This window comes from Clytia hemisphaerica, unplaced genomic scaffold, assembly GCF_902728285.1.
Source record: "Clytia hemisphaerica strain Z4C2 unplaced genomic scaffold, Clytia hemisphaerica genome assembly, whole genome shotgun sequence".
In the NCBI taxonomy this organism is placed as follows: domain Eukaryota; kingdom Metazoa; phylum Cnidaria; class Hydrozoa; order Leptothecata; family Clytiidae; genus Clytia; species Clytia hemisphaerica.
The window spans coordinates 161,533-185,089 of NW_027104138.1; the positions used below are offsets into that span (position 1 = coordinate 161,533).

General features: G+C 33.9%; 2 protein-coding genes across 2 annotated transcripts in view; both read left to right on the top strand.

Moving 5' to 3' along the window:
* The first annotated feature begins 1,821 nt into the window (after window positions 1–1,821).
* On the top strand, window positions 1,822–3,622 carry LOC136813684 (haloacid dehalogenase-like hydrolase domain-containing protein 3). Its single transcript, XM_067070180.1, has one exon. It carries the CDS (start codon window positions 2,533–2,535, stop codon window positions 3,268–3,270), a length of 738 nt encoding a protein of 245 aa, XP_066926281.1. The 5' UTR covers window positions 1,822–2,532; the 3' UTR covers window positions 3,271–3,622.
* Window positions 3,623–4,001: 379 nt separating this feature from the next.
* LOC136813686 (something about silencing protein 10-like) overlaps window positions 4,002–23,557 on the top strand; it is a 31,372-nt gene continuing 11,816 nt past the window's right edge. Inside the window, exons 1-18 of the mRNA XM_067070182.1 lie at window positions 4,002–4,060; window positions 4,376–4,433; window positions 4,678–4,734; window positions 4,945–5,076; window positions 5,427–5,484; window positions 5,920–5,997; window positions 6,753–6,865; window positions 7,277–7,297; window positions 7,494–7,556; window positions 7,980–8,036; window positions 8,336–8,413; window positions 8,526–8,566; window positions 9,903–9,999; window positions 10,382–10,490; window positions 10,959–11,125; window positions 11,431–11,546; window positions 12,500–12,581; window positions 14,288–14,395. Of these exons, the coding sequence (XP_066926283.1) occupies window positions 4,047–4,060; window positions 4,376–4,433; window positions 4,678–4,734; window positions 4,945–5,076; window positions 5,427–5,484; window positions 5,920–5,997; window positions 6,753–6,865; window positions 7,277–7,297; window positions 7,494–7,556; window positions 7,980–8,036; window positions 8,336–8,413; window positions 8,526–8,566; window positions 9,903–9,999; window positions 10,382–10,490; window positions 10,959–11,125; window positions 11,431–11,546; window positions 12,500–12,581; window positions 14,288–14,395 (1,449 nt within the window). The 5' untranslated portion in view covers window positions 4,002–4,046. The remainder of the gene's footprint in view (window positions 4,061–4,375; window positions 4,434–4,677; window positions 4,735–4,944; window positions 5,077–5,426; window positions 5,485–5,919; window positions 5,998–6,752; window positions 6,866–7,276; window positions 7,298–7,493; window positions 7,557–7,979; window positions 8,037–8,335; window positions 8,414–8,525; window positions 8,567–9,902; window positions 10,000–10,381; window positions 10,491–10,958; window positions 11,126–11,430; window positions 11,547–12,499; window positions 12,582–14,287; window positions 14,396–23,557) is intronic.

Consider the following 23,557-nt stretch of genomic DNA (forward strand, 5'->3'; position numbering starts at 1 on the left):
TTGAAATCGAAAATGAAACCACTGAAAACAAAAATAAACTTGGCCCGCACTCCAAATCCCGTAATCTTGATATAGGAGCTTAAGTCTATACTTTCTGTTTTATAAATGCTTAAAATCAGAAGGCTTCTATCTAATAACGACTCTGGGTAACACCCGCACGCACACGCCCGCACATTTGCATGTGATTTTTAATGTCTATCATGTTTGAAATAAGACAAAACACAAAATAAAAAAGATTTCCAGAGTATAAAAAAACATTTTCAGGAACTCTAAACATAAATTTAATGATGCAGTTTAAAATGTTTTTGGTCAGTAAAATGTTCACGATATTGTTTACTTTAAACTCGGGCGACAGTTCATGCTTGTTGCACTCAAATCGCTACAGCCGTTCCAGATGGACTTTGAGTTATAAATTATGCATACTTATGGCTCTAGAACCCTTTTGTTATCGTGTATATATACTTTTTGATCGAAAAAATCAAAAATTAAGGGAACAGAGACGAGGAACGTAAATCTCTTGCCTGCACACGCCCGCAAATGTGTGGGAATGTGCAGGCGTTACCCAGGGTCGTATCTAATATTTTCCAAAATTTTCTGTGTTGGACCCAACAATGGTGGGTCCTCCCAGTTAAAAAAATACACAACAACCAACTTCAAAAGACCTTGAATTGCTCAACTTTCAAAAAAGAATTGCCTGCAACGTGAAAGTGTTGGTGGTCAGGGAAAAGTCACTATTTTTAGCATTTTTGTCAAGAAGAAATACCACTTTTTTAGTAAAGAGTCAGTGAAAATATTATTGGTAATAATTAGTGTGGGAACCCTGCATAGCTTCTTTCGTGGGACGCAGCAGGGAAAAACCATCTTTGAGCCAAATCATTGTCCATACTAAGGTGGAAGTGAAAGCATGAATGTTTGGGAAATCAAAAGGACAACTTTTGTAAGGATGTTGAGTTTTTTGTTTATTAACATTTGTGACTGACTGTTAAGCAACCTTGGGTCACACTTTCTTATACCTAACATCTTTCTTCCTCAAATTAACTCAAATTAATGACCACTCCATGACACTTATTGACAATTTTTCTTCAATTTCTGAAAAGCCTACTTTTTCAACCAACCTGACCTTTTTCAGATGGCCCACTATGCCTTTAGTTAGGACTACAGGCGCTCTCCAATTCTCCAATTGGTATTGTCCATTTTGGAGGAAAACTAAAATATTTGAGCTCAAAACAAATTTATTCTTTTCATGAAAATGTTGTATCTGGTCACCATCAGTATCATAAGTAATTGTAAGTTGCTTTCAGATACATTGCAGTACCTTGCATTGCAGTACCGTTTAAAGATACGGGTTGTAGGCTTTTTTGCAGGCCAGGTTGAATCTTGGAAAATTCATGTCTTGATTGTTCAGATCAAATCTACTAAGCTTCGATAATCTATTTTGAAATGAGAGAGACAAAATCCAAACAATAACCCAGTTTTTGACTTGATAACTCAAACTTTGCTTATATTCGTCTTTTGTTTCATTTTCCTTTGTAGGTTTTAATCTTTTGTATAGAGTTATTTGTTTAAATCGTTGAGTGAATCTTTTGTTTTGAAATATGTGCTTTAATCTCATGGTTGATTGAAATTCGATTGACGTTTTAGCTTACGTTATTAATTTGTAATTTCCCGCGAACTTGTAATTTCCCTTCTAGCTTTTGTAATTTCCCTCCTAGATTTTGTAATTTCCCGCGAAAGTGAAATTTCCATCGTTTGGAAATTCATCACCTTTTTCAAATTTCTTACTAACTTCGAAGGCTTAATTAAATGGAATATTATTCAATTAAAACTTGAATCGCGCTTCTATGACTTTTTTCAGACCTCTTTTTAAAGTTTCAGATTGATTTCCAGTGTAAAATTGACGTCTTTCAGAATTGCTAGAATTTCAACCCAAACCATGAGATTAACCATGCTTGTTTTCGTGAAATTCTGGATAAATTACCCTCGGTCAAATTTTGAAATGTTTTAAATTTCCCTCGTTGCACTCAGGAAATTTCAAAAAATTTCAAAATTGACCTCGGGAAATTTATCCCAAATTTCCCTCATAACCATGAGATTACTTGTACAAATCTGCTTAATTGATTTCTTTCGAACAACTACAATTGGAGAATAAAGATCATGGAAGATCTTGGAAGATAAGTTCTCAACTGCTCTTTTACTTTACCCTACTTTAGTGTCTTAGTGGTTGACTTTGTCGTTTATTTGTTTTCAGTATTCAATGATAGACACTGCTAAGGTGTTTATGCTATAGTGTCTGATTAAATGCTCTCTGGGACTCTGGTTATATTCAAGGGCTATGTTCGTGTAACACTTCCTCAAATTCGGTATTCCTTTATGAGCGCAGGCACACCATGGCCTCTGCTATTGGCTAGTTATATTATGTCTGTAAAGAAATAATGGATGATTAATAGAAATGGAATTGATTTCTCCGTTGGTCCATGCATTAAAGTATCACTTGTTTTATTATAACCTAAAGTTGATTCAGTATCAGAAGCCATGTACAAAAATGTGAAATTGATAACCTTTGATGCCATGAATACTTTGTTTACTACCAAATTACCGCCTGGGATGTCTTATTATCATGCAGCAAAGAAAATGTACCCTCACTTAAAAGAAGAAACTGAAGAAATATCATTATGTGTTACCAATAACTTCAAAGAAGTCTATAAGATTTATTATGGAGAATATACTTTAAATGGTCAGTCTAAAGAAACATGTAAAACGTTTTGGGAAGGTGTTATTGGCAAAACACTTTATAAAAGTGGTGTCGATTTAACTGAAATTGAAATGAAAAACGTAACAGATCAACTATATGGAGAGTATTCAACATCAAAATATTGGAAACCATTCAATGAAACTCATAAAGTCCTTGATAAATTACATGCTAAGGGTATGAGGCTTGGCATTGTATCAAACTTTGATGAAAGGCTTGAAAATGTACTCAAAAGTCTTGATTTAATGAAATATATGGAGTTTGTTATTTTTCCACCAGTAACTAAAGGCCTTGGTAAGCCAAATCCAAGGGTTTTTCAACAGTTATTAAAGGAGTATGCTAATTGTCAACCAGAAGAAATAGTTCATATTGGTGATGATAAAGAAAATGATTTTATAGCTGCAAAAAAAGCTGGAATAAAACCTTTGCTGCTAGATAAATTCAACACCCAATCCGACCCCAACTATATTACAATGACCTCACTGAATGATATTTTTAAATTTGTAGAGTTTGATTTTTAAAATAATTTATATACCCACAGATTTTAATAACTAATGCCTGCTATATTTAGTTGAATTAAACAGATCAGAGTATAATACAATTTGGAGAAATTTGAAGAATTTGAATGATCAACTACCGGGTGCACCAAAAAAAGTATACAGGTTTGTCGAGATATTGCAGGCTTTGGTATATTTTTTGTTCATTCTTTTTTTATTTTATCGTATAGAGGATACTTTTTTGGTGCACCGGGTAGACAAAAATGTATTGAATTGTATGTGATTCGATAATGTTATAGAAAAATTTATATTCCAATTGTTTATTAATTGTAAATATAAGTTTTTCTTAATTCTGAAATAACTAACTGTCACATTATGATAAGAAGTGAGAGTGCTGTGAATTCAGGTCAGCAAAAATTGACAATTTAGGATGGTCTTTTACATTTAAATTTGGCTTTTCAAAAGGTAAAAACTGTCAAATGATAGTAACATGGAATTCTTTAAAAAAACAAGAGTAATTGCAACAACATCAAATTGCTGAATTCTACTTCATTTGACATAACTACAGTTTTCTATAGGAATAACAGTAACTCCTACTAGACATTTATGCAAGCCTTTTTAATTTTCTGTCCTTTTTGTTTGAATGAAAATGTTGAAATGGAAGAAAATTTATTTTATTATGGTGAAGAAGTGATAAAAGGAAACTATAGGGTTTTAAGGGAAAACTCGAAATCAAGTCAAATTTTCACCTTTTCTTTAGGAAAAAAATTAAGAGATAACATTTAATCTTGCACGCCAGGATGGTTAGAAAAAGGTGAGTTACTTTAAAAATTTTGAAACTTAAATCTGTACGAGAAAGTCATAATACATAATATGCATTCATAAAATACTTGAAGTTCCTGAAAAAGATTGTGCTCAAGTATACTTAGAAAACTTACTTATGAGCCCTAATTAACTTTCCGGTCTTCTCCTCTCTCACTGTTCAGGCTTTAGAGGTATAATATTTTTAGTTGGACCCTACCGTTGAGGGTCCTCCTCAATGTTGTAAGCTTGTTAGGATGAAATTTTAAAGTTAACATTTTTCAAAATTTCTTTCAATATACTAGATTTATTAATTTTTATCTTCCAGGAAGAAGGTTGTTAGAAATGAAGAGAAAAAGGAGAAGAAAGTACATGTTCCTGACCCTGTAAGTAACAAATATTTAATGTATACATATTAATTCTGATTAATTTAGTCTATTGGCAAGCATGTGTTTCCTTGATCCTAGAACTCATCAAAGAGGATCAGATAAGCAAAAACAGTCTGCTGTTGTCACCAGAGTTCTCAAAGCATCAATTGTTGAGCTTGAGCTTTGCATTAGAATGTCCAATATCATTGACATTTGGTCTCAAAAGGGATTTATATACATATTGCTTTTTATCTTGATCTAGAATTCAGAAGATTTCATGTATGATGAGGTAGACAAGTTTCATCGCAATAAAGACAAGGTAAATGAAAAACCCTTTCCCTTTTTGAAGTGTTCCCTACAAGAACAAGCTAACCTCAAATTTTGATTGTGCACTTTCCACTATTTTCTATTTTATTTCCCTAAGAAAATGGCTAGAAAATGTTGTTGTTTTTCAAATTTACAACAGATTAAGTGGTATTTCATAAACATTTAAAACATTATGCCTATTTATCTGTTTCATTGCCTTTAGATATATCTTGATCCCAATCATAAAGATTTGGAGGAATCAGATGAAAGTGATTTGGTTGAAGAAGTTTTAGGGTTGGAATCAGATACAGATGAAAATGAAGAGGAAGAGGATGAAAATGATGATGAAGATGGGGTAAGAGATTTCTCATCAAAAACCTTTTTGTTGATCACAAATTGTTGTTTTGACATTACAAGGCTTTTTTCTAAAACTTTAGAGCATTATTGGCAGCAAAATTGGCATTATAAGCTCACATTAAAGCGGACTTCCAAAAGTGCCAAAAATGACTTTCACTACCACTTTTTTATTTGACATTCTTGACTGGGCTGCATGTAAAAAACCTTGAACTAATCTGAAAACTTCAAAAAATGATGAGACTATAATATAATATATTTTTTTTAATATCTTGTGGAGAATCTTCATAAAGTTCCATATATATATCATATAATATTAATAGGATTCTATAATTCTACTTGTGTTTACAGTCCAATGATGATGAAAATGACGAAAGTGGAGACGAAGAAGATGAAGATGAGGAAAAAGGTTTTAATCTGGCCCTTCCTTTTCAAGTTTTTCAACAAGCTTTTAGAACTGCTCTTTTTAATTCATAGTCTACTGTGTTTAAGATTGTCTTCATCTTAGACTTCGTTATGTGTATTACTTTTATATTTAAACCTTATTTAATACCTGGAGATCTTCTTGAAGCACGTTAAGTTTTTATTTATTATCAAAATTCTACCAAACTTGCATTGTTATGTTATAAGTCAATTTGGTCGAATTTCAAACAGTCTCTTGTCGTTTGCAATCTTTTAATTTTTGTCAGTCGGCTAGAAAGATGCTATTTAGTGACAACATTGCATTTTCTCCATGGTCAACAATATAATTATAATATCAACAGTATAATTATTTTGTTAAATATCTTAGTAGTAGACAAAGTCTATTCCTTTTTAAATCTTCCTTTCACTTTATGGATTATAGGGATACCAAGTGACCAAGCATGGGGCAAAAGCAAGAAACAATTTTATCATACTGATGTTGACGATGCTGATATTTATGGTAAGAAAGAAAAATGTTCACATTATGTTGTCTCAATAAAAGGCTGGGATAGAGGAGAACATCTTTACTGAACATTCGCCAACATTTCTAATTTAAAAAATGTGCTATTAAGTCATGTTACTCGCTAACATTTTACATACATGTTGCTTTTTTTGAAAATGTTCACGAATGTTCTTATCCTGACTTTTATACAGCTTGATCTCTTAACCTGTATACATATCTGTATATATACGTTCAACCGTTCGTCACTGAAATGCTCACTTTGTCTCGCGGAAAAACTTGAAATCTCTACATTTCGAACCCTCACAAACTTTTGGATTCAAGGAACATTTTTTAATATTATTTTGTTGTATATAAAATAATGGCTGGTCTCCATAATAACGCTGGATCCCATACCCTGATGGCTTCTTTTCAATCAATGTTGATTCATTATTGGTTAAAAGGGTATAAGATTCTTGGTCTGATCTCTGATGTGACAGCTGAAAAATAAACTCAATTTTTTGTATAGGTCACTTTTTTATCTTCTCCGAGCAAAAAATGATTAAATCTAAAAGAAGCAATTCCTGATATTCATGGCGTAATCTTTTATACCGAACCACACAAAAAACACTGGGCGTTTGCCAACAGTTTTAATGTTTAAATTCTATAAAAGATTACTTCATGAATGTCAAAAGTTGTAGCACAAACTCATGGAGACTGGCCCACAAAGAAAAGTTGACTTGATTGATTTGAAAATGTTTGACTTTTTTTTAAAGCAAGTGATGAAGAAGGTGAATTGGCAGCACAGGAAGAAGAAGTTGAAGCAATGACATTGCAAAAGAGAATGGCTGCACGACTAGATGAGGAAGATTTCTTCAATGTTCAAGAGGTGTGTTTCTTCTTTTCTAGTTGTTACATATTAAAGTAAAAAGAGAGGATATTTTACGTGGAGAGCCCAGTAATCTAGGACTTTTACAGACTTTTAGGCAATCTTTCGATTGTTTTCATGGAATCCATGGCAAGCCAGCTCGGATATCTATGAACTTAGCGGGACACTGAAAGGAGGGGGGGTTCGAACCATGAAACCCTGGTTTTTAATGCTGATGCCCTTGACCACTTGACCATAGCTCCTTGAATCACAATTGCAATGGATCACAAGTGTTATGGATTCATTCCTCCCAGGAACTTTTTTCACAGGTCTTCTGAACGAGAAATAGTGAATGAGAATTCTGATTGAATCCTTTTAGCCAATTTATTCTACTGCTGAAGTGTATTCACTTTCTGCTCTTTTGTTTGCTAGGATGAGAAAGATGATGAAAAGGTAAGGATTTCATTGAAAAGTATTGTAATATTTGCAATATAGATTTATCATTCAAATGATTTTGCAAACTAGGAGAACATTCTTTTTAGATTTTGAAATCAATATGAATTGTAATTCTGAGAGTTAGATAATATAGGAGAAGCTACATCTTTTTTTATTAAATAACCGATCAATAATTTTGATTCTGATATTTCAGCCTGAAGAAAAGACAACTGTTAAAAAAGATCTCTCAAAGATGTCAAAAAAGGAAAAACTACAGGTATGTAAGAATACGTGATTAGACCTATTTTTCTTCGTAAATTCACTCAATTAATTTAATTAATATTTAGCTTTAAAGGGACATTAAAGTAGTAAAATGTAAAAATTGTGCGAAGCACGTGTCATTAAAGAGAACAATTAAAATCACGTGTCCAAAACAAACTTGTAAAACAATTGAACAATCAAAATTAGCCATATTTGGTTTGATTTTTTATTTTGACATGTGACATTTGTTTTGATTTTGTATTCGCTGCATACAGTTTGTTTACAAATTTCGCAAGTACTGTTATGTCCCTTTAACTATTGACCACTTCAGTGAGATGTTACATCTTGTGTCATTGTTATATTTTCTTATATTATTTCAAAAATTTCTCTCTGAAATCCTAAATATCAAAATGATATCTCTATAATTTTCTTGTTTTAGCTTTTGAACAAGCAATCACCAGATCTTTTGCCACTTATAAATGAGTACCAAGAATGTGTAAGCATTTTTTCACTGTTTTTCTACGACTGAACAATTTATTCAATCAAAGTATTTATCTGCAGACACGTGTTTTGTCCTTCCCACAGTACTCATCAATGCGACTTGGGTAAGCAAGCATTGACTACTGTTGTCACCACAGTGCTCAAAACACTAAATGTTGAGCTTCGCATAATCCCTTGTGGTGAACGGAGAAGCAGAGTTTTTTTAGTGTAAATATATCTGCAATGAAAATTCTCAATTACAAACTACAACTACAACGGAGATTCTTGAAAACTTTACCTTGTTTTTCTTTGAAGTTGAACGAATTGAAGACATATTACAATCCTTTGATGAAACTAACAGAAGAAGATGATTTATCCACCATGAGTGAAAAGGTGAGACGAACATTTGTGTTATGGCAAGCAAGTTGTAAGGTTAAATGAATTTGCTCTAAAATGTTTTCTTCTATACCTGTCAATAATTTTATTGATCTTCTCCTTATTTCAGTGCAAACTGTTCATTCAAACAAGACACAAGTTACTGATGAAGTAAGTTACTTTTAAAATCCTTCTACTGATTTTTTCTCCTGCGACTTCCATGACCAATAGACCTTTTCATAAATTACGTCACGAACATCACTTGCCTAGTATTCATACAATTACCATGGTGATTAAGTCTCTTTAGACATTACATGATTTTTTTGGACCTACCCCGGTGGAGGTCCTATAAATTAACCTGTGTTTGTTCGTCCGTCCGTTCGTTCGTTCGTTCGTCTGTTACCAACTTTTCTCAGGATTGAATCATAGGAATCTTTTGATTTTTGGTACAAAGGTGCAAAATGGTGGTGGCCAAAATGTGACGGAGCCCGATTTTCGAAAAAAAAAAATTTTGGGCCAATTTGGGCCAAAAAAGGGCTAAAAAACTATTAATAAGCATACATCAATGTTCTTAGTCAAATTACTCAATTTTTTTATGAGATGGATGCTTTTTTTGCTCACGAGGGCTTACTTTTAGAGAGTATGTGTGTTTAGACATGAAATTTTGGTTGCTTAGCGTGTTTTTATAGAAAAACTGGCCAAAGTCGATATTTCTTTATAAGCACATTATCAATTACTTAGGTATTAGCTTTTCTCGAGATTGGCTCTTTCATTCTTTATGATTTTTTGCACAAAGATGCATAACTTTAAACCCTCAAATGTGACGGAGCCCGATTTTTGAAAAAAAATGTTTTTGGGCAAATTTGGGCCAAAAAACAGCTAAAAAAAGGGTTTTTTGGACTTTGTGAAATATTGGATCATTGTTTTTTTCTGATTTTTTTACACGAAAGTAGGTAAAAGATGGCTCAAGCAGATTTTTGTGAAAAAAATATTTTTCAGCTCAAAAAACGCATCTTTATTTATAAGAATCACTATTAATAAGCATACATCAATGTTATTAGCCAAATTACTCAATTTTTTAATGAGATAGATGTTGTTTTTTTTTGCTCACGAAGTCTTGAATATGAAAGATTACTTCAAGAGCATGAAATTTTGGTTTCCAAACGTTTTTTTTATAAGAAACAAACGACTAATTATGATAGATCGTCACTATTTGTGTTCTGAATGATTGTTTAACGGTCATGCTCACGTAGATATCAATTATATTTGTTAAATGCATAACCAGGTAGGTCCATAAAAGTATCACTTGTTATAAATAGGAATAGTTTTAATAAAATCCGCTGGGAGTTAATCACCTTGGCAATAATTTCAAAACGAGGCAAGTGATGTTCGTGACGTAATTTATGAAAAGGTCTATTTTCTTATATGGAACATTGCAAATGCTTAATTATGGAATTCATTTTCTTTTTTTTGTCATACTCTGAAAAATATCCCACCTTTTTTCTAGCTATTTGGTGAACATTTCATTCTATTTGGCATTGAAAGCAAAGCACGAAGAACTAAAAGGCCATCCTATTGTTGATGTCTTGTTTAGACACAGAGAGGTGATCACTTTTCTTCTTCTTCGTCTTGTACTTTTGAATTCCTACTACTTCAGTTTCCCCACTGGTGTACTAGGCTTTAGATGGGTATGAAGGGAAACTCCTAAATTAAGGTAATGAGCTGGAAGGCCATTGCTATTCAACATTTATTCTTAGTAATCCATATCCATGTTAAAAGAATTTTTTGAAGCCTCTTAATGAATTATTACACCTTAATACTGTATGTAAAAAGGTTCCCAAAGGTTGGAAAATCTTTTTAAACCTTTCAATATGTCCTTTATAATCCAGGTTTTCTTTGTCATAAATGAAGATCAAAGTGCAATATTTGTACTATTTCAATCGAAAAATAACACATTTTAAGAATTTAATTCACTATTTGTTTTAGATGCTTTCCCAAACGAAGGAATTACACCAGAAACTGGTGATGGAATTTGAACGATTGTTGGAAAGCGTCGGACAAGAAGAAGACGATGATGAAAGTGATGAAAGTGCAGGTTGAGAGAATTTATTAATTTTTCTTTCTTAGACTTTCTTAGACTTGGTTGACTTGAACCTTAGCTGTTCTTCATTGGGTTGTTCAATTAAATTTCCAAACAGGGGTGGGCAAACCTTATGTTAGTCAAAAAAGGATTGTTGGAAATGTCTCAATGCCCCCTGGAAAAAGGCAAACTTTGCGAAAGAGCCATTGGAAAAATTCTTTTCATGCCTTAAAGTGAGGGAGAGTGAACGAAAGTCAGTAGTTTACCCCCTGGAAATTTCATAACCTTTTAATCCCTGGTAGAATGAAAAAAAGTTGCTTTAGACCCCGTGGAAATTCTTCTCGGGTTACCCCCTGAAAATTTTTGTTCACCCCTGTAAGGATAGAAAAGATGTCTTTCACCAATTGCGTAGGGAATGAAAATTAAATTTCCTTTCTTGTATTCTGAGCCTTTGCTATCAGTGTTTTGTATTTTCGATTTCAGACGAAGATGAGAAGGTGGAAAGTGATTCTGCGGACGAACAAAAGACACCAGAGAACACCAAGAGCAAAACAATGAAAAAGAATACGGTTGAAACTGCAAAGAAGATATCTTCGGTCGACTCAACAACCAAGAAATCGAAGAAAAAGACCAAGAAAAAACAACCAAAGGTGCACAACCCTTGATTTTAATTTTCTAAAAATTCTCAGTGTCGTATTGGAATTCTTTGGTAAAGTACCAACACCTTAAAATGAGTTTCTTCCATCAGTAATTTCAACACTAACAACGGTTACCTATAAGCCTAACAAGAAAGCTTTACAAAGTATTTTGAATTTTTGATAAAGGGTGTATACAGTTTTTCCACCTCTGCTTCGAGGCTTTTCTGTCCCAAAATTCAACAAAAGCCTTGGATATTAGAACCATTACATTTATTTTATTTTCATGCCTCAAAATAATTATTTCCTCTTGCTTTCAGAATGGTCCAGAATTTGAGAGTGATGAGAGTGACGTAGAAAATGCGGTTGATCCTCTCGATTATTACAATTCAATCAAAACTGAAATCGAAAGAAAGAAACTAGCTAAAAAACAAAGGTACTTGTACTGATGCCAAATTCATATACCGGAGATTAGGGTTGTCTGTCAAAGACCCAGTATCTACAGCTAATTTCAAAACTCATTGCCGTAGAGGGTCTGTTATTATAGTCTTGTTATTTATAAATCATACTTCATCGCAGAGTTCTCCGTACGGAAAATTTTTTTATCAAACAGATAATGCGCACAGAGTGTACTACGATGCGATAAACGTGAGATCCACTCTGGTACAGAGTAAGCTTATGGTAACGATTGCTATTTTAGGGAATTTGCTTGGTTTGCTTTAGTTGTAGCCTAAAAATGCTGTGCAGCGAGAACAAAAGTTCTTTGAAAATTCATTACAGATCCCCTTAAAAGCCGACTACGCCGCTAAAGGCTGATAGGTGTATTAAAATTATAGTCTGGAATCTCTGACAGAAGTAACTTTTAGTTCTTCTTAAATTCAAAGACAATCTTTGATTTATCGCAAATCAATTCAAGGCCCTGTGGCAGAAAGTCTATTAAAGTCAATGTACTGCCCACATTTGACGTCAATTTATTGAACTCTTTCAACCTTGCTTTTCCAAGAAAAGACTTAACCGCTAACTTTCTGCCAAATGTTTGCCTGCTTTAACAATTAAAATAGGCAGGGGACAAGGTCAGCTGTCTAAACATAGATAAAACGCTAGATAGAGCTACTCTGTTTTTCCCAAGTAATGACAGTTGAAGCAAAATAATGCGCCATCTTTGCCGAAGAAGGTCATAGTTGAAATTTTGGTTTTCAAACTTTTTTTGACACTGCAATGACTTCAAAATTTCAAGGATCTCGCAAGTTAAATTGTGACGTCACTTCATTCAAGATAGCGAATTTTTTCTTCAAATAGGGTAGGAAAAGATCTATCTAGTGTTTTATATAAGATATCTGTGGTCCAAACTAGTTAACTGTATGTTGAATTGTTTTGTTATTCTTCCAGCGGTATGGCGACGCTCGGAGAAGATGAAGAAGAAGAGGTCGTCGGATTTGGTGAAGATGGAAAAAGAATGATCACTTATGAGGTATGTACTCCTTTTTCTGCGGTTTTCGATGCAGTTAAATATATGATTTAGCTGCAGTTTATTATCATTTTACAAAACTCAAGAAATATTTTTTAAGGCACCCACCTAAAGTTCTTTATATTTTAAAGAATATGAACATGATATCATGAATTGTAGGGATTGTCGAAAAAGTAATTTTTTTTATTCCAGAGGGGTATCATTATGTAGTACATTCTTTCCGCCTCTATATGATTCTCTAACATCTCGTCCATTTGCCGGTACTGTAACATTTGTGATTCGATCGTAGCGCAAAAGTAGAGCTATCAGCTTCGGGGCTAAATGATTTTGATATGGTCTTTGATGCCTCCTCTTTGTTTAATGCTTAGCAACCAAAAGGGAGGGACAATGGAGTGAGTGGGATACAACCCTGGTAATCCTCCTCTACCTCGAGTAGATAGGAAAAGTATGCCATTGGTTCGCCTAACCATTCGAGCATCTTGCCCCCCCCCCTTCCCCAAAAAAGGAATTTTTTTGATAACTCTTGAAATATTTATCCAATCGACTTGAAATTTTGAAGTGTGCACGAAATATAAATTGGCATCTTTGATAAAAATGTCGACTTCATTGATGACGCTATCATTCTTTGAAAATACCGAAAAAGGACCCCCCTCTTACTTTTTTCTAACTTTTGGCTTAGATACCCCCCCCCCCCCCCGAAGATGCTTCCCTAAGTAAAAAAATAGGAAGATGCTCGAAGGGTTAAGAATAATTCAAAACTTAATTGAATGCATTAAAAAAATTTGCAGACCTCTGCTACGAATTTCGACATTAAAACTTAATGACTTTTTCCTAAAACCGCAAAAAATCTCAAATGGTCTCTACAATTTTATGGTCTAAGCGTAGGATGGAAATCATTATTTCTGGATAGATAATGGATGACCATCAATTAGTTCTTGAAAGATTTTTTTTGCTGACTCACGAGGATAAAAAACTAAAGGTCAACTTTTGGGAAATTATTTTGAGTACCGTTTTATCTAGGAACACGTCAGTCTACTTCAATGAGATAAAATTCTGGTGTCATCTGCTAAAAAAAAGACCATGGGGAAATTTCAAAAGGCTTCATCCGCGAAATTTTAAAATTTTGCAGATATGCGCTCTTCCAAGGAATTTAATTTCCGCGAAAATTCATCCCATCATCCATTTATCCCAAAGTTTTTCCTTCTCGTTGGGTTGAGCAACGAAGTGCCTTTTTTGTTGAAATTGAAATTAAATTGGAACTTTTAGACTAGGGTATACGAACTATGGAAGCTAAAAAATTATGCTTTCTGATGAATGCACTTGGGGAAAAACTTGGCTAAAATCCAACTGTAATAAAACTAATTGCCCATTAATAACCATCGTTTCGCTCATAATCTTCCATAACGATGGGAATCTTGTTGAGCAATGTCAAGGCCTAAGGACATCATATTCTTGTTGTTACACAGGAAATATAATTACCACATAGACTTTTAATAATTCCCCAGTACCTGAAAGAATAAAGCAATGACCTTTTAGGCCACTAACAAAAACCAGAAAAGAAAGAACACTTGGAATTTTGAATAATGAGACGTCTATGTCGGACTTTTCTACACATTTTCATTTGCTAAGAAAATCGAAAGTTTCCTTTCAAATAATACTACTTTGAGCTATCTTTCCAACAAATTTTCAATTTTTTTTTTCACTTTCAGATGTCGAAGAACAAAGGTTTGGTACGTCAACGAAGAAAAGAACTGAAGAATCCGAGAGTGAAACACAAAATGAAATACAAGAAGGCCAAAGTCAAACACAAGTCTATGGTAAGTCTCCCTATGATTCCTATCATTGTCAAAGATTGAAAACGTTAACATTCACTAACGCAGAGGGAGGGACACTGGGCTTCATTATATTAACCCAGAAACTGCCATGTGGCACCGAAATTCTTCGCGCCAAAGAGTAGCGTCCATCTCGACCGCAGTTGAAAGATGATGATGAAAAATTCCTATCTATTGAATTTGTCTTTTCAAGAAATCATGTTTTGTCCTTCTAATAGTGTTCTAAGTTTTTTATTGACTTAGGTGTGTCTCCTTCTCAGCTCAGTATAAAAAAAGCTTTTTCCGTCTCAAAATTCTACCAGATTTGAAGTATCTGGGCTTTGGAAATGTTCGTTGTTAAAATTTTCGGGTTCTGTCTGACAGCGACAAGACAAGATTTTAGCTTTGACGACTGTTCTTAGTACTCATCAGTGAAGCTCGGGTAAGCGAGCATCTGTTGCCACCACGATGCTTAAATTACTCAGTGCGTTAAGAGACAAGTTTTCCGAATTGACATTTCAGCATTATTGTAAAAAAAAAGGATAAGAGTGAAGGGAGCGAACACGGTATGGTATGGTAAGGGAAACCAATCGATGACTTTAACTTTTTTTCTTAACTTGTTTGAATCCACTTGGCTATATTAACTTACTTAGGGTTTACCTATGCGCAGATCTCTGGTTATTTTTTGTATACCTAAGAAGAAAAAAGTGCTAAGCCATTTGCCGGAGATTATTTTTTGTATGCATGAGAAGAAAAAAGTGCTATGCTATTTGCAGGAGATTGTCTGTTTGGTTGTTTGTTTTGCTTTGGGTATTTTGGTTTTTTGTATTTAAAGTTTCACAAACCACTTCGGGTAACTTTAAACTATGGGTTTCATTTCAATTAGGCTTTCTGATTTCTAACAAGGGCGTGACAAAAAAATAGATGCTTATGAAATACTGCACGTCTTTTTTTATAAGAACATCCAAAAATTTTGAAGCCTTTTGATGTCCTTAACTTTTTGAGCTTTAAGCACAATAATATTCTTAACATGTTCTTATTTCACCACTTTTTGAGCATTTTTTGGTCCATTTTCCTTAAAAATCGAGTGTTTTAGAGTCTGCAAAGCCTTGAAATATTCTTAATTTGTTCTTAATAACATTTTGGCCATCGAAGCCTGATGTTCTTATATGGTTTGTTTATTTTAAACGAAAACGTGTACTACTTGTTGTCTCAATTTCTGACTAAAAAGTGTGATAGGAAGGAATGAAGGAGGCTTGAGGAGAATCTTATCTTATATTTTTAAATTTTTAACTCCACACCTACTTTCTCGACTCTAAAAATGGTTTTTGCATTAATATCTTTCCTTCTTCCTTCTATTTTCTTTCCCCTACCTTATCTTCACTCTCCATTTTTCTTTGAATTAAAACTACCGATGACGTTTTAATCTGTTTTAATGACCATTTATGAGAAGTTTTTATTATTCTGATGCACCCAACCCTGTTGTATTGTTTTTCTTGCTCTATTTCGAAATCGGATACTATTAATTAGTATGACTCTGCATATTTTTTATTCTATGTACGCCGTGTAAAAATATTTCCTGTCAGGAAAGTATTTAGCTATTTCCTTTTAGCTGTTTATTTTCGGACCGTTTTTCTTCAGTTTAACATTCTCATGTACTAATATCTTCCCGAGCGCTTTTCCGCCTAAAGCTATTCCCAGCCCCGTTTCTTTCCGAACTAAGGTTAGTTAGATCATGAAATTTCAAGCCTCGGCGTGAATCTGGTTTTCATTCAATGGTTCGTTTTAGGATTTTAGTACATGAAAATTGGTGATTTGTGCACTGGTTGATCCTTAGTCTTATAGTACAGTAAAATTATTTGAAAAGATCATTACTGAATTTTTTGCTTAATACTGTAAATTATTTTTTTAAAGTTTTACGGTGTTTTTGAAAAAATCTTCTTGTAATTGAAAGGGGGCCATTAAAGTTAATTATAATCGTTTATTTTGCGTTGATTACAAAAAATTATTGCGCAAAAGTACATCACATTAAATATTATGCACCCACATTTTGATACCATTATGGGTTATGGTTTTCCAAGGTAGTTTTTTATTTTTCAACTTTCTACCGTTCCATTACATATATCAGAAGCGGCCTGTGACATTAAAGTCTCGCTAATAATGTTGAATATTTTTTATTTTATCAACGATCAATTTTTCTTTAAGTTTAGAAATTATAAGGTTGACTTGGAGGATATTAATCTCTCTTCCTCAAACATCTACTCGTTTTTCAAACAGAAAACTCTTTCGATGATGATATAGGCTAAACTTTTGTATATGAATTCTCCACCAATCATGAAGACTTTGGCTGAATTATCAAGGCATTTTGTTACAACACCCATCTTTGCCAGTTGATTTTTGTCTCAAATAAATTAAGACGAGTCCATTCAACCATCTAGCAAAAAGGAAACATTTTTTCGTCATTCTTTTTCACTCTCAAGCGACGAGTGGGTTGAAAAAATAGCGTCAATTGTAATTTAGACTTGTGTACATGCTTTTCTTGTTCGTTACTTTAACGAGGTTGTATTTCGAGATAATATTTCCTCATGGGAGGTCGAACCACGGGGGCAGGAAGAAGACAAATTGTCATTGTCCTGATGATATTAAGTTATAAACAGTAAAGTAATATATCCTCGCGAAAGTAAATTGAACAAATCGATTTTGTAAGAAAGTGGTTCAATGGTTTTCAATAGTTTTAAATTATGTCATATTTTCTCTTGGGAGGTCAAATTAGCAATTATTTTCTTTATCACGTTTAGAAAATGAAAACTCGACCCACGCCAATAAGTTATGTGATATCCTATACGAATCTTCCTTGCTTGAATCTTATGTACACATTCTAATTATGTGGTGGGAATTTACGTTACAGAGTAACAACACACCACTGACCTAATATTGAAATTTCGACATGGAAAAAAGTCAGCTTTTTTAAATAACTTTAGAATTGTTTTTTCAAATTTAATTTATGATAGCTCAAAATTCAAGTTAGAGCATCCTCTATACGATAAAAAAAGAATGAACAAAAAATTTTAATTCTAAAGCTCACAATAACTCGTTAAACCTGTATACTTTTTTTTTGGTGCACCCGGTATAAAAAACATCGGTCCCTGCAAAGAAGCTAATACTACAATGTTGCAAATTAACATTTAACGGCGGTCCATCATCTAAAGTATTCGAGGGAAAGTAGATTTAACGCACTCAATGCATTTACACCACTGTTGAGTAGTGTATTGAGTAGTGGTACCATATAGGGTATCACTTTCAATGACTACGATCAAAGATTTTGCTTGACCGGGATTGCGGAACTTTGTCCAGGGTATATAAAGGTCAGTGGAACACACCAAAAAAGGGAATAGTTCATACTTGTTAACTTCCATAGAGTTTTGCCAAAAAGTCATGATATGCATGACTAAGGAAGATTCTAATTTTGTCGAAACAAGTAATTATTCTCATTCGTTAAAATTCGACATATTCACCAATTACATCGAAATAGATTTCCCAGAAACTATTTAAGATTGATATGACATCAAATTCAATTATATAAATTAAACCACATTGTCAATTATATTTTTGACCAAGAAATGAATGTTTTGTCTCCAATATTGCTTAATCGAAAACTTCCGTTCCCAAAATTCTTCCAATAACGACTTGATGTGGTTAAAACCGTTTACTGAGTTTCGATTTCCTTGTTAAGCCCTATTTTTATCAGGGGGGGGGGGGGTGTTTTCCACCAGGCTGGCACTGTTTTGCTAATAACTCAGTGAAAAATAATTTAGCATTCTGAAAGTTTTTGACTTTTAATATAATCCTATCAGCAGCATGTATACCAAATTTTACAATTATACACCGACCATATCAGGTTTTATGACTTTTTTATGCAGGCATATCATAAAATCCAGCTAAAACCCTGTAAAATCCCAAAATCCTAAATTTAGCATAACTTTTGATCTAGGCATCCAACTGACTTCAAATTTTGACAGGTTTTAGGTATTAATAATAAATTTTAAAAAACATTTTAAAAATTTTCAAAAACTGATGTGTTTTTTGAAAAAATTTACTAATTTTCTGCATGGATTTTAAACGTCAATTTTATTAGTATGTTAAAAACCGGCAATAATATGTTAAAGATATTCTTTTTTGCTTTTAGAAATTCAAAACAGAATTGAAAGATCTCCATTCGTTCAACTTTAATTGTCATTTTATTGAATAGTACTTTTTCATTGGTCAGCGATAATTGTGAAACTTTGTGATGACGTCATCACCCCTATGATGACGTCATCGACCCAAATTTTTTTCTATGAATTCCTTTTATGGTAGAGAACATTTCTGCCAAGTTTCAAGTCCATATCTTTTCTAGATCAAAAGTTATGCAAGGCTGGTGAAAAAAACACCCCCCCCCCCCTTGAGAATACAAAACCCAAAAAAGCCTGATAATAAATAGGGTTAAGCCCTAGCTCTAAACTCTTAAATAGGTTGATCTTTAGTTGTGATTAAATAGAAAATCCTAGGTTAAGGAATCTTCAAGTGACGTATTGACTGATTTTACGTCACTAATAACCAATCAGCTGTTGGGTCCGTGATATAATGTCAGAAGACATTGCAATGGCGCATATCATGAATGCTGATGGACGTCACTGATGTGTTTGGTCAAATCAAAAATCATTCATAGACATAATTCGACTTTCTTCATAGCACTGTCCAGAAACTGTTAATTTGATCTAGGAAGGGACTGTATTCGTACCAACACTGTTGTTAGTTGTTTCGTTTGCCTACAGTTTGCACCAAAATTTATCAGAAAATTTAGTTTTAAACGAGTTTCATTCTTTGTATTCTCTAAGGGAAATAAAGCGCATTCTTTGTATTTTTCAAGGAAATGAGGTTCATTCTTTGTATTCATTTCTCCAAGGAAAAAAGAGGGCATTCTTTGTATTTTTATAGGAAAATAAGGTTTAATCTTTTGTATTCCTCAAGGAAAATGAGGTTTAATTTTGTATTCTCCAAGGAAAAAAGAAGACATTCTTTGTATTTTTATAGGGAAACGAGGTTTAATTTTTTGTCTTCCCCAAGGAAAATGAGGTTTGATTTTGTATTCTCCAAGGAAAAAAGAGCATATTCTTTGTATTTTTATAGGAAAATAAGGTTTAATCTTTTGTATTCCTCAAGGAAAATGAGGTTTAATTTTGTATTCTCCAAGGAAAAAAGAAGACATTCTTTGTATTTTTATAGGGACACGAGGTTTAATTTTTTGTCTTCCCCAAGGAAAATGAGGTTTAATTTTGTATTCTCCAAGGAAAAAAGAGCATATTCTGTGTATTCTCCAAGGATAATGAGGTTTTTATTTCTTTGTATTTTCCAATGAAAAGGTGCGTATTTGTATTTTTCAAGGAAAATGTGGTTTGTCTTTTGTATTCCCCAAGGAAAGTGTGGTTTATTCTTTGTTTTTTTCAGGAACAATTTTTTGGCGGCTGCAACGCAACAACTGCATTATCACAGCCTGGAAAAAAAGATTTTAATTTTCATTCATACTAGGAGTTTGGGATAAAGCTTTCAAGGAAATTATTTTATTCCAAAGTTTCACACCCTTGTGCTGATCAATGAGTTGTTTAAAGGTTATTTAACCTTTTGCCAAGTTAGGTAACCATTGTTAATGGTTTGAAAGATAAGAAAATAGTTTCGTGTTTTGATCCGGTTTCGATGATTTTTGATGAAAAGTGTCATGCAATCTTCACTCCTTGCTATATAAAAGGATTACCACAAATTTGCTTTTCCTTCAAGGCTGGTCCACATCCCCTAAATTGTGTTTCTTATTTAGGAGTTATTTGTATCGTTCTAAAGATGTCTGTAATCCAGGCTTACTCCTCCCTCGCCGTCATTCTAAAACTCGAAAAGGCTACCATACCTTAGGAGAATAAATTAAGGCAACTACAGATCATTCGTGAAGTTTGGTGAAATTTTGCGGCATTTATTTTGGCGATTTAAGAAAGATTTTGAATTAAGGCGATTATTAATTATGGCGAATAGCTACAGTTATTTAGTAAGTATTTCATCAATCAAAAGGGTGTTTTATGGAAGATATGGCGAGAGTTTTAGCGGGTAACAAAGCATAGGAATTTAGTGCCAGTCCTTCTCGCCTTTTCCCCTGCAAATTTTTTTATCGATATGGTATATTTGTCTTCGTGATTTCGTGCTATAACTCTGCATGATCTAGTTGATAATATGAAAGTGGCAATCATTTATCATCGTCATATGTTTGGCAAAAAAGCGTAAAAAGTTTAGTTTCACATCCGCATTATTACGTACATTCACAAAACCAATAGATTTTTTGTTAGAATGTTCTGCATATCTTATGCTAATATAATTCACTAACTAAAAATAATAATTATTATTATACAGATTTACAAGCTAGGCTTACGGTGGGCCTCTAACCGATCTTCTTATTCACATTCCTCTTGTAACAAATTTTTGTGGGTGGTTTTTCCATGCATCATTCAGTTTCTCTTTAAACGACTTAATCGATTGTGCGGATACAACTTCTCTTGGTAGTTTATTCCACGTTGGCACACATCTATAGTAAAACGACTTAGTTTGGGGTCCAATGAAGCCGTCATTAGCAAAGTTTGGTAAAAGCTCTTTGGAATGTCTTCGTTTAGGACGTGCACGGCTGATTAGTTTTGAAGGTATAGTATCTTTGTCGTAAAAGGAAAGATGTTTATAGACCTGCACCATATCACAAAACTGTCTCCGAAATTCGAGGGTTGGTAATCCAAGCCTTTTTAGCCTTTCACTGTACGGGAGGTGTCGATATACTTGGATAAGTTTTGAAGCTCGTCTTTGGACTCCCTCGAGCATGTTCACATGTTTGCGTAGTTTGGGTGACCAGACTGACTGCGCGTACTCAAGGTGCGGCCTCACAAAGGCGGAGTATAGTGTGGTTATGGTCTTTGGAGTAAGATTATCAAACCCCCTTCTGATAATACCAAGTGTCGAATTCGCTTTGTTTTCCTGTTTGGCTATATGTTCTTCAAACATCAGCTCAGCATCCACCAAAACTCCCAAGTCTCTCTCCTCGAAAACATGCTCCAGTTGATTACCAGCGAGAGAATATGGATGTGCGTGCTTTATGTTAGCTAGTTTGCCAAGTGTTAAAACATGACATTTATCGGGATGGAAGCCAGTCTTTAGACCATTCATTCAATGTATCTACATCCTTCTGAATGACAAGAGAATCATTGATGGAATTGACCTCTTTGAATATCTTTGTGTCATCTGCAAAAAGTAATAGGTCGGAAACAACTTTGTCAGGAAGATCGTTTATATACAGCACAAAAAGTAGAGGTCCTAATACACTTCCTTGTGGTATACCGCTGATTACATCGTATAGCTTTGAGTGAGATTGGTTCACTTTCACTAGTTGCTTTCGTCCCTTGAGAAAAGATGTTATCCAATTTTTGCTTGTTCCAGTGATTCCATATCCTTCTAACTTCTTGCAAAGTCGGCGATGGGGCACGGTATCAAACGCTTTCGCGAAATCAAAATATATGCAGTCGACGACTTTACCTTCCGACATACTTTCACAGCATTTGTCTATGTACATCAGTAGTTGAGTGACAGTAGAACGTCTGCTGATGAAGCCGTATTGCCTTTTGGATAGCAACTTTAGGTTTGTAAGGTATCTTGTGATATGCTCTCTTAAGATTGACTCCATTAGTTTACAAACTACTGATGTTAGACTCACTGGTCTATAGTTGACTGCTAGATTATGAGCACCTTTGTTTTTGTAAATAGGAGTAACGTGGGCAAGTTTCCAATCCTCAGGTAATTCTCCTTCAGTCAAGGTCTTGTTCATTATACGGGAAAGAGGTTCTGCGATCTCGTCTACAAGCTCTTTTAGCATTTTCGGGTGGATTTCATCGGGACCGAGTGATTTATTGGTATCAAGCTCCTTAATTTTCTTAGATAGCATTTCTTTGGTTATGACGATATCGTCAATTATTCCTCGGTCCTGCTTGGAAAATCAGGGACTTCACCTTCTGGTTCATTAGTGAAAACACTGCAGAACTGTTTTTGGAGAATATTCGCCTTTTCATTATCTTCGTGCCGCAGGGATGATTTATCTTTTGGTGTTTCTAGAAGAGAGGAAACCCCGCTAGCAGATTTCATCTTACTTCGCACGTGTGACCAGAAAACTTTCGGATTGGACTTGGCTTTGTTGCATATGTTTTGTTCGTAGTTTCGACGAGCTCTGGTCATCATTGGATTCACTCTGTTTCTTGTTGTTATGTAGATATTTAATGGATGTTTTAAATTTTGGTATCTGTTTAAAAAGTTACAAAAAGTACAAACATGAACAAAAATGTTCAGGGTAGAATCTTTGGTTTTGTTTTGACTCAGAATTAAAGTCCCTTATTGTAGACTTTACTAATATCACAAAAATTTAAAAAATTGCTTTTGTTTAGCCTTCATTTGGATGATGCTTAGGTTTAGCTATTTTATAGTTTATGTTTAGTTATTTGAGTCCTTAAACATGAGACCCTTAAGACACCCGACCCCTAAATCGATCTTCGAGACACCCCCTTCTCACAGACCCATTGGGATCCCTTCCCACTGGATAAATCTGCAAAAATACCGTTCCCAGTGGAAATTTTTTTTGTCTCCAACAATCCTCGCGTGCAAAATATTGTGCTATTTTTCCCATTCTCGCTGAATTTACTGCCTTGAAAACAAAAGAATTGAAATCTTCAGCCATTAAAAATATCAATGCCCATTGAGTTTCAGAGTCCGTTATATTAGGTCCCACTGGCTGAAAACTACTACCGGGTCTGTGAGAAGGGGGTGTTTCAAGGGTCTAATAAATCCCATATAGAATCTTTTGCAAGAAGTAAGCTGAAACCTTACACGCTGTACACGTTTTCTTTTTTAAATAAGAACAAACTATATTTAAGAACATGTTAAAATGTTAAAAAAGTTAAGAAAATTTTAAATCTTTGCAGACCCTAAAACATCTAATTTCTTAGGGAGAATGGCAAAAATACTCACAAAATTGTAAAAATAAGAACATGTTGAGAACATCCAAAGGCTTCAAAAATTTTGGATGCTCTTATAAAAAAACGTGTAGTTTGAATAACAGAA